The sequence below is a fragment of the Durio zibethinus genome, chromosome 17 (genome assembly GCF_047325235.1).
Source record: "Durio zibethinus cultivar Kanyao isolate XHJ-2024 chromosome 17, ASM4732523v1, whole genome shotgun sequence".
Taxonomy (NCBI): Eukaryota; Viridiplantae; Streptophyta; class Magnoliopsida; order Malvales; family Malvaceae; genus Durio; species Durio zibethinus.
Window position 1 is genome coordinate 8326013 of NC_143178.1, and position 11100 is coordinate 8337112.

Consider the following 11100-nt stretch of genomic DNA (forward strand, 5'->3'; position numbering starts at 1 on the left):
AAGGGCAGAACACAGTAAGCTGCAACAGAGGAAGAACAAAGAGCAGAAAGGGGAAACGGTTGGGTGGACTAGACGAGTTATAAAAAAGGTAAGTTAAATTTAGGTTTTTTTAAAGAGAATTTACATATTTACCCTTAGTTATTATAAGATCGGTTAATTCGGTTATCAATTTTAAAAACCGATAACAGATCGATTTAACTAATTTAACCGATCTTAAAACCGATTACAACCGAAAACTGATTAAACCGAATTGAAATGACCATATTTCATAATTTCGATCGGTTAAATCGGTTAGAACCGATATATGCTCACCCCTACAAAAACTGACATTGGCAAAGAGACTATCTGCATAATATTTCTGCGTCAATCTATATATTATATACTTGATGCTTTAAGCACCTATGGTTGGTTATGTTCATTCAAGCCGGAAAAAGAAAAAATGCGACCATTCAAGTTTACCTGTGTCTGACATCAGGGGAAAATAACAAACAAAAAGTTCTTCCTAAAAATTACAATGCGCACACACGAACTGGAGGCCTTCAACGTGTAAGACTGACGCGACAACTAACTACGCCTCCACCTCATCCTCTTCTCTTGGCCCCAAGGTGTACCATTTTTAAAATGGTTAATGTTACAAATAACATAAAATTTTAATATAATATTTAAAATTTAAATATATTTAATATGATATTTAATTATAAATTTATTAATTAATATAATATTTATTTTATATGTGATTAATTTCGAATAATAATATGTAATAAATAATATTTTAAGTATTATATTAATTTTAAAAATTTTTTAAATTAAATTACTAATTTTTAAATATGTTCAAGACTTCGCAACGTTTGCCTTTTAAAAAATCAGCGGTTTAGTACAGCGGAGTTTCTGATCTAGATTTTTGGGGTAAGCACAGGGCAGTCAACCTTAGCTTTACCAGGGCAGGCTAATATTGGGCCATCTCGTTTAAATTAAGAGACCCTACCGGCCAGTGTAGGCAATCGCATGGGCACTTGCGCAAATACTCATTCAACCTTCGTGAACCTCACACGTTTTTCATTGCATGCCCATTGCACACCAAACCAAATTAAATCAACGATATAAATTTTACATGGTTTTTCCAGAAGCTAAGCTCATCCGGCAGGCTAGTAGATACAGTCAAAACTGATACAAAATACTTGAAATGGGGGGTGACAGAATAATGATAGGAGTGTTGATGTTGCTTTCATGGGCCACCTCAACAGTTGCAGCCGTGGACTGTACCACTGTGACAGGGCTAATCTCAGCCTGCTCCACCTTCATTACCTATGGTTCACCCGACCCCACCCGGGTTTACCATGTTGTGATGCTGTGACGAACCTGAACTTGATTGTTGACTCCACCGATAATAGGAGATCCGTTTGTGGGTGCTTAATGGGGCTCATTACCACTTACAATCCTAATTCCACCGCTATTGCTACTTTGCCTGGCTTTTGTGGAGTCACCCTGGGCTTCACCATTGATCCTAATACCGATTGCAACTTGTATATCTTTCAATCTCTCCGTCAAAAATGGTTTTGAGTCATTGTTTGGTGAGCATGCCTTAATTTAACGTGTTTAGTTACTACTATTTGACCTGGTTTGTTGTTATATATGCAGTATTCCATGAATGGGAATTTAATTACAGGGATTGAAAGGTGGCTCCATCAAGAGACATACAGAAGAATCAATCAAATAAGAAGCCGTCTTCAGCTACGGAGAGATGGATTATATACTTCTCCACAAGCAATAAAAGAAATGACATACTTTCTTGTTGCTACATCTTAAAATTAATATAGTTTCTGCTCATGTTGTGCAATCGAAGGGTTAATTTGACGTTGGGCGGACCAAATAACCCACTTGATTATAAGCATTACACAATCTCGTAAATTTTCGAAAAGTAGAAAGCTACATTGCAGTCATTGCTTTTTGATTTGAACTTGATTGAGACGAACCACATGTATGTCATTGTTCATTTTTTAACCTTGATTTGAAGCCCATTGCCACTGATCACCTGTCCTTTTCACCCTCACTAATTGTGCGACAGCCTAAAATCAAAGACCGCAATGATTATAAGAACACTAGGTCCAGATGTAATTGTACTTTCAATGAGATGAAGTTAAATTTTAATTATTATTAATTAAATTTAAATATTAATTTTAATAAAATTTATTTAATATTAATTTTTTTATTAAAATAATTATTTTTAATTACAATTATAATAATTTTTATTATTATTTTTTCAAACTCAGCATCTTTCTAAATTAACCCTAAGCTACTATCTGTTTCATGCTCGGGGCCCATTTGATTGCCCGTTTTCCGTTCAGTGTCAGTGCGGTGCAATTCGAGTAAATCACACCGCAAGCTAAGCATTGGATGAGTGGTTGAAAATTTTCAACTGGATCGTACCTTCCGTTTGGTGCTCAATCGTGACTGATGTTAAGAAGGCCAGTGGAGAATTTTTACCTGCAATCAAGGATAAGCGGAAAACTTTTACCTGCAATCAAGGATAAAAATTCTCAAATACCCTCATTGTATATATTTTAATTAAATTCAACATTTTTCAATTTATTTAATTTAAAAACTTTAAACTAAAAGGCCTAATAAAGACTTGGGGAAATCTCAAATATTTTAAATTGGTTCCAATCCTCATTTATTTTTTTTAATTAATTAATTTTTTTGTTCTTATTATTTTTTGCTTTTTTTTTTTTATCAATGTTCATAAAAAGTTTTTAATATTTTTATAACTTGTGTAATAAACTAAATTATTCAAAAAATAAATCATATAACATTATTATTTTTATTAATAATTTTTAATTATTTATTAACTTCAAAATTACCAAATATATAATAAATTTTAATTTGATAATATAGTGTTCAATAATTTTCAATTATTTATTAACTTTTCAAGTATATATTATAGATTTTATTATATACATTACTCTAATGCGTTTATTGTTTTTTTTTTACTACAATTGGCTTCACCACTACTATTATTATTTTATTTAAATACATATTTTATCACTTATTTTAATTTTATTATTATAATATTTAATTTCACTAATCTCTTATCCACTATTTATTTTAATTTTATTGAAATCAATCTTACTGCTTTTACAATAAACCCTCCAAAAGTGGTACCAAAAAATGCAAAAATTACTTGCAGTTGCAGTTACTCCACCTCTAATGTGCTAGAACCGTTAACGTCAAGGGCGACCATTTTCATGCGCACTTGGAAATAGCGAGCGGCCAAATTTTGGATATAAAAGCAAATTATTAACAAGAAGAAAAAAATATATCGGAGGACGATCATGTCATAATATCACATTCAAAGTTGTGGGCGAGTTGACCTTTGTCCGATTGCATTATCTGCATGGGTCTAGAGATTGATTTCATGTCATCATTGAAAATTTTCACTCTGTGATCTGCAACTGATTTTAGAAAATCGTTCTCACAACTGTATGATTCATTGTCTGAGTTTGTCAGTTCTGGGAAACCAAGTTTCATTTGTTTTGCTTTGGATATATAATAAAAGAACGTTGACTGTTTACAATCAATATGACCATGTTATGTAGCTGCTTCAGACAAATGATGAAACGAGGCCATTGAGAGAAGAGAAGATGAATGGATTTAACCTCCGCGAATGCACAGTGGGAAACATACACAACAACTCGAACCGAAACTCTTTAGTTTTCTTTTGCTATTATTTTCAAGATAATTTTGAGTTGAAAGTTGAAACTGATCCTTAAACAGTTAAAAGACAAGCGAGCTAGCAATTGTAGGAAAGCAAAGCTGGTACATAACTATGTTGCACAAATACAATCTAATTTATGGACTGAGAACTGAGAACTGAGAACTGAAAACCTTAACATGATAGAGAAAATGACAGTCACAATAATCTTTTCTGGAAGCTGTGTCCATTTTCGATATCATTAAATTTGATCATGCAGGACCAAAGTTTGTAACATCAGAGTAAATTAATAACAACCCTAGCGCTGCTGTCACACACCAAGAAATGAAAATAGGAGGGGTAGAGGGCGGGGAGGGCTGAGCGAGATCATTCCCTTTGGTTGGCACTATCAAGCCTGTTCAAGCGATCAGATGCTGGATTAGTCTTGTACCTAAAGTGAACACATTGAGCTAAATCTCTTTCTGAATTAGTCCCCGAATCCCATAACCCCTGGAAAGTTCTTCTGGTTGAACCACATTTGTCAAACTCCAGCCTCTGCCTCGGGGCACTCTGGGACCGATACTTAGCCTGGGATGATTCTGTGTTAGCCATGTAATTTGGGTGACCAGAATATCCGCTGGAATAGTCCCATGAGCACTCACTCCTTGTGGGTGTGAAAGGACTTCTCCTAGCACTACTTCCAGTTCTCAATGATACAGAAAGCAGTTGAGGGCTGTTTTCAGCAGTCCTTAAAGCTGCTTCATCTTTCCCTCCAGGACATTTCAGAGAGCTTAATGATAAAACTTCTGCTGCAGAAAGATTTGGAATGGGATTTGAAGCTTTTCCTGACATTTTTCTTGGGGAGTTGTATGCCATAAAGCTCTGGTTGTAATGCAAAGCTGAACCATGCTGAGATGCGGTGAAGTTCCTGTTACTTTGTTGGGAGTTCAAGCAAGGTTTCCAAGTATCTATTTCAAGGATTTTGTCACTCTTCTCATCATCAACATGTGAATGTCTAAGCGGAGCATCTCTATGGTTGTTCCTTAAACTTTCCTCCATCCAACGGTCTAACCAATTTGAACTCATCCATGTTTTCTCTAGATCGATGATGTCCCTCAGGTTTGAATTTGAACTACATCTCTGCATGAAAGGAAGCAAAATTCAGGACTGAATTGAAGATCCGATTTTATACCCAGTGCATTTAAATTTGTTAAGATTCAGTGCTTAACTGATTTCAGAACACTACCTATGACTTTCAACTCATGTTTAAAATTAATCATATCCTAACATCAAGAAGTTCAGGAATGAAAATTTTCCTACTTCAAAAGGCTGTGCAGAAAGGTTTCATCTGGGATAAGCTAAAAGAAAACCATTTGTTGATTTGAACATAAGTTTTGCTAAAAAATAGAGGTGCGTGTTAAAATGGGAATGTAGGTGCCAAACTGCCAATTAAGTGATACCTTCAGGATTGAGGACCCATCAAATTTAGTACTATAAACCTGATGTTGGCATTCATCTTTTACAGAACTTGCATGGACCTGCAGGTTTATGTAGGAAAAATGAGGAAATGATCAGAGCGAACATATAGATAAGTTATTCTCAATAAGCTCTCATAGATCACCTATTTCTCCCTACTGTATGTTATACAGCAGTAAAACATGTGTCAAAGTTTGGTAACTTTTCTTTCTATTCAAATTATAGATTCAGCCCAGCACATTTAATTTTGTCTAGACCAGAACTGTAGTCCATTTGAACCACATCCTTCAGATCACAGTTATAGATTAATAGCAACCGAACTCCACCCAAGGTTCTTTAAGTTATAAGAGCACAAGAGAGGATTGAATTGAACCTTATGCTTGAACTCAGGCTTGTGGTCAATGACATATCATGTACATAAAAGTCGTCAAGTTTTTTTATAAAGAAGCAATTTGGAAGCAAAAATGATTTCTCGATGTTTTAAGCAGACAAGGAGAGTTCCCTCATATGCTTATTAAGCTGTGTCTTTTAAACAGTGCCCTTATTCAATGTGCTAAAGTAAAAACAAAATCCTCCATAAAGATACCAGAACTTTAAGTTAAGGTAAAGCAAGTGGTCCCTCGGTCTTTCAATACATTAGTGCATCCGGAATGATGTGAGCTCATGGCAAGCATATCAAATGCCATATTTTTAGCCTAACACAAAACATTGACAAGATTAGAGGTCTGCTTACAGCATTTCGTGAATGGTACATCTTGCCGGCAGAATCAAAAGATTTTGTCACGTAAGCACGATTTGCATGGGCTTGAGCTTGCAGCCTGACCAATGTCTGCATGCGTCTAAACATGTCTGCTGTTTTTTTTCTCACAATGTGGCCTCTCACTAGAGCTTGAAGCTTCACCAATGCTTTCAATGCCCTCAGTGCCCTCCGTGCCTGGACCAAGTGCCAGCAAAAGTCAAAGAATCAAGTATCATTTTCATTAGACTAACCAAAACCATCCAAATCAATCCAATTGACTGAATGATAAAACTTGTAAGAACTTTGCAGAAGAAAGCATAAAGCAAAAGGCCAGACTGGCATTTCTTTAGTCCTTTCAGAAGTTTAAAGTCTCCAATGATGCATTAGCCCAAAGATTAAAAAATGATTTGCACCAGATTGAAAATGAATTCAAAAGGCGAGAGGCCTATGGATGAAATCATTATCTAACATACATGCCAAATAAATAGAGGGAAGTTACATAAAAGAAAGCTTAACCTCTCCCACCTAGAGATAATACTAATCGATACTACTACTAATTTAACCATGACTTTGCAGCTTTACAAACGGTTACCCAATTGTTTAATGAATAGTCATCTCAACAAGTAACTTTGTCCAGTAATGGTTGCTAACGTGCTCACCTCCTCTCTTTTAAGAATTAAAAGCACCCTCCAGAAACATGGAACACTGGAGGGCGGGCAAATTCAATGGACAGATAAATCATGTTTTTCTTGCAAAATGTAGGTAACATGGCAAATCCGAGAATGTATATGGTTCAAACAAGAATAAAAGCTTGGAACTTGAGACAAAAGAAAGCTGTATACAATCTAACAACTTCTCCAAAACTACTTTAACTTTTAGGAGAGAATTAATAATCAATCATAAAGTTGATGTTCGAAAAACCTTCCAGTTGGAACAATTATTTCAATAATGGTAGACTATGAAGATGATCTAATCAGCTCACTAAAAGAATAAAGTAGGCCCAAGTGCCCAACAGCTTGGCCGTAACATGAAATTTTTGCAGAATGATACCCTACTAAAATGAGGTAAAACTTGCATGTTACTTGTGAGAGATGCTCCAAAAAGCAATAAACCAATTTTGACAAAAATTTCTACAGAACAATATTTGGGTAAAACAATGTTGTCTAACAAGTAGTATTTCGCAGCTTAAAAAACTGTTTTTTTTTCTCTGTTCTAGTATTGAGTTTTAAATGATTGTCTTTTAAACAGTAGGAGACAACCAAGGCAAGACAGAATGAAGAAAGAGGAATGTGAATTTGGTCAAACAAGTCGTACAAATTTCACATGCTACAAGTTACCCTGGTCAAATCCACCCTCTCTTCATGTCCCATCTCTTGACGAATGCATTCTTTTCCTTCCAAAACGATTAAAAAGAAAAACCATTTTCTGATTTTTCTTACTATTTTGAAATTTGAAATAAAAATTTGCATGTCTTCCAGGTGGTGATTAAGAAGAAGAAACTTAGCCATTGAGGCACTGGTGCCCGGCCATTCAGCCACCGCATAGGCCCGGCCGTACCGATAAAACTAGAAGCACGAGCGTGGAACGTGAGCTTTGGTTTCGTCGAAAAAATGACGTCACTGAGAATCAACATGAAGTGGAACACACGTGTTGGAAACTTCCACGTACGACATAAGAATTTGAAGTGAATGGACTTTTTATTAGTAAAAGAAACAAATGGGCGAAAATAACAAACAACGCTTGGACTTCTATATTTATTTAAATAAATTTTATTTTTATTGCATCTAAATAAATTTTTAATTTTTAATTTATATTTAAATAATATTTTAATTTTTAATTTGTATATGAATAAAATTTTAATTTATATTTAAATAAATTTTTAATAAAATTAATTTTTTAATTCAAGTAAAAATTTATTTTCATATTTGTATCTATAATAAGTGAATTTATTTAAGTACAATTAAAATATATAAATTTATTTTTTAAAAATAATAATTACAGAGCCTTTTTAGTATTTAAAAAACATTCACAAAAAGACAGAGAAGATGGTTAGAGCCTAGAGGATAACAGGGAATCAATTCCCCTGTTAAAGCCTGATGGCGAAACGACCAGCTTTCAGTGTCAGCGCACCTTACTGGCCCTTTGCAACACTCTTTGTTTTAGTTCTTGTTTCTTTCGTTCTTCTTCTTCTTCTTCTTGAACCATTAGCAATTAAAGCTTCAATAAAACTATGAAAGAAACACTCTTTGTTCAGATTTAACAAAACAAAAACTGCAACTCCACAGACGCTTTTGCCCAAATGGATGTCCTAACACACTCTCAGTGCAGCCTTCTAGCTTTTGTTGGCTCTAATTAAAAAACTAATTTTCAAACAAAATAGAGAGCCTTTCGAACTACTTGGTTTTACTCTTTTTGGAATTTGAAGGGTGAGAGAGAGCTTAAAAGAATAACAACCACAGCTCTGTTTCCAATTGAATCCTGAGTAACAATGAAAGAGTTTTATTTTCCTTTCCCATTTGCATTGATAACTTGTATGAGCGGAAAGAAAGCGGGGAAAAGTCTAAAACCATTGACCAACGTAGAAAAGTGTAAACCATCAACAGTAGATAATTAACAGCCCCAATTCAGACAACGTAATCCCAAGGGGTATTCATGGAACAATAAAAATTTTAAAACGAAGTTAGTAAATACTAACCAAATAACCTCGAAAAGCGGACTGTATCTTAACAGCCGCCATCTGCTCTGCGAGCTGTCGGTTGCTCCCACCACGCCCACTCGTCAGCCTAACCACCTCAGCCGCCGCATGCGCTGCCACGAGAGCAGCCTCAGCTACAGCAGCAGTGGCCGCTGCCACTGCTATGGCGTGTTTGCTGGCATCCAATGTATCTTCGCATGGACCAGAAAGAGAGTCAAGATGAGAACTTGAAGACGCGGGATTAGAAGATCCGGCAAAGCTCCAAGGCCTTCTGTCTTTATCGTGGTGGGGTTGGGAGGGCTTTTTGAAGCCAAAGATTCGCCGGAAAAAGCCCATGGTTCATTGCCCGTAAACCACACGTCCACTTGAAGGCATGGTTGATGAGAAAATAAAAACTTTTTGGGTGTGAAAGGAGAGAACAGAAAGGAAAGAGTATAGGAAACGAGTGAGAAGTAGCAGGGAGAGACTTGAATTTTGTAGCCAACGATCCACAACTCACCGCATTCAAACCATACGCGTCTCTAAGATATATGTAAAACACGCGCGTCGTTTCCTTCTCTTTTCTCTAACAATCACAATACCACCTCAACTTGAGCTTCGTGGTTTTTTTTTTTTTTTTTGGTTGTTTTTATTTGAGTAATTAAGAAAAAAATGTGAATTAAATTTTAAATACAAATTTTCGTAAAAATTATTAAAAGTCTACAAATAAAAATTTCAAACATATATAATTAATAGTTATAATGATTTAAATTAAAAAAATTTTAACATACGACCAATGTAAAAATTTTTCAAGCAACTACTTAAATAAATATAACAAATATATAAATTAAAATTTAAAAGAAATTAGAGATAAAATTACAAAAATGTTTTAAACTAATACATTTTTTTAGCACAAAGCAAAAGCAGTTTTGTTTATTATCATTAATTCCTTTTGGCAAACATTAACCATATTTGAATTCAAAGTTTAGAAGAAAGCAACGTAAGGACAAGAGAAGAAAAAAAAGTAATTCTACAGATTCCAAATTAGATGATAAACGTCGCTATAATTGCATTGTTGTTGAAAATGTGTTATGACATTTGACACATAACTTAAAAAAAAAAAAAAAAGTTAGATGAAGAATTTACCCATCATTGGCGGGAAAAAAAAACTTAAATAAATAGAGGGTAACTTAAAAATTTAGATGGTCCAATTAAATTTGATTAGTTATTCAAAAGTTTTATTCGAGGATTAATTTGATTCAGTTCGTTCAAGTTTCAAAGAGTTAAATTTTTTTTAAAATATATTAAAATATTATAAAATATAAAAATTTAATATTTTAAAATATTTTAAAATTAAATAAAAAAAATTATTTTTAATAAAATAAATTTTCAAACCAGACCAAATGTAAGCTACAAAATTTTTATCTAAAATTCAATCTGATTTAAGCCTAACCTGCGAGCAGGATGAATAACCTGATCTACGGTAAGGTGTAAATTAATTTAAAGCAAGCTTTATTATCATGTAATTGATTAGCATAATGATAAGCAAAAGCCAAAACGAGGTTAGCAAAAGGCTAAATGCGAGAGTTAGGGTGTTAGGTGGTTGGCGATTAAGTCCTATCCATTTTAATGTGAAAACACAACGTTCTTGGAGAATTACCCAACGAACACGGAGCCTCCTTGAAATTCTAACACTACTTAGTTTTTCTTGTGTTCTTACAAACCATGCTTTTGACTATAGTTGAGTTTTTCTTTCAATCTTGTCTTAATACTTTATTGATCGTTGTCAAAGTTATAGTATTACTAGATGTAAATCCGCATCTTGATACGTAAATATTTAAATTATCTTTTTATTATAACAAAATATTTTTAATAAAAAATAAAATACAAAACAAAGAAAAAGAAATCATAAAAAATAATAAATTAAAAAAAACAAAAATAAAAAAAGAGCTCATAAAGAATGTCATATGAAAATTTTCATTGAATTTACAATATTAATTTATTAAATTAAAATGTTAAATAATAAATTTATTAATATAATACATATATAAATATAAAATTAAATTAATAATAAAATGCATATTTTTATATATACCCCAAAAAAGTCAAAACACCTCTAATAACATTTTCTTTTCTTAAAAATTGATCTAATAAAAAAAAAAAAAGAATCACCCCATATCGGATCTAAACCCATAGGATATAAATTATTTTGTTATCCTTATTCGTCGATATCTTTTATTGCAAAATTTATATAATTAAAAAAGTCAAAAAATAAAAGAGAAAAAAAAATAAATTGGGGTGTCGCGTGTATAACTTCATTGAGTTTCTTAACAATTTGTCTAAATTTTAAAAAATTAAAATAAGAAAAGAGTTGAAAAAAAAGAGAAAAAAGGGAAATAAACATAAAATGTCCTATCGACACCTTAAATGAAAGTCAAATAAAGGTAAAAATGAGTAAATTTTATATAATTGATGGATTCATGGATCACATCTTAATTTTATATATAAATAAAATATTTTTAT

At 33.1% G+C, this 11100-nt stretch overlaps 1 protein-coding gene and 1 pseudogene across 3 annotated transcripts; one reads left to right on the forward strand and one right to left on the reverse strand.

Annotated features, from left to right (window-relative positions):
* The first annotated feature begins 1105 nt into the window (after positions 1–1105).
* Positions 1106–1989, forward strand: LOC111288255 (putative non-specific lipid-transfer protein 14; annotated as a pseudogene).
* A 1805-nt stretch (positions 1990–3794) lies between these two features.
* On the reverse strand, positions 3795–9095 carry LOC111281319 (protein IQ-DOMAIN 23-like). 3 transcript variants are annotated; one of them, XM_022869048.2, is made up of 4 exons: positions 8599–9095; positions 5898–6098; positions 5149–5226; positions 3795–4828 (listed from the first exon to the last, which is right to left on the reverse strand). In XM_022869048.2, the coding sequence occupies exons 1-4, from the start codon at positions 8932–8934 to the stop codon at positions 4076–4078; spliced, it is 1368 nt and encodes a 455-aa protein (XP_022724783.2). In that variant the 5' UTR covers positions 8935–9095; the 3' UTR covers positions 3795–4075. The 3 variants fall into 3 exon arrangements, with proteins under 3 accessions (XP_022724783.2, XP_022724790.2, XP_089602537.1); XM_089746411.1 differs by lacking the exon at positions 8599–9095 and adding an exon at positions 7241–7656 and having other exon boundaries at positions 3869–4828; XM_022869055.2 differs by lacking the exon at positions 5149–5226 and having other exon boundaries at positions 8599–9090.
* Between the last annotated feature and the right edge of the window lie 2005 nt (positions 9096–11100).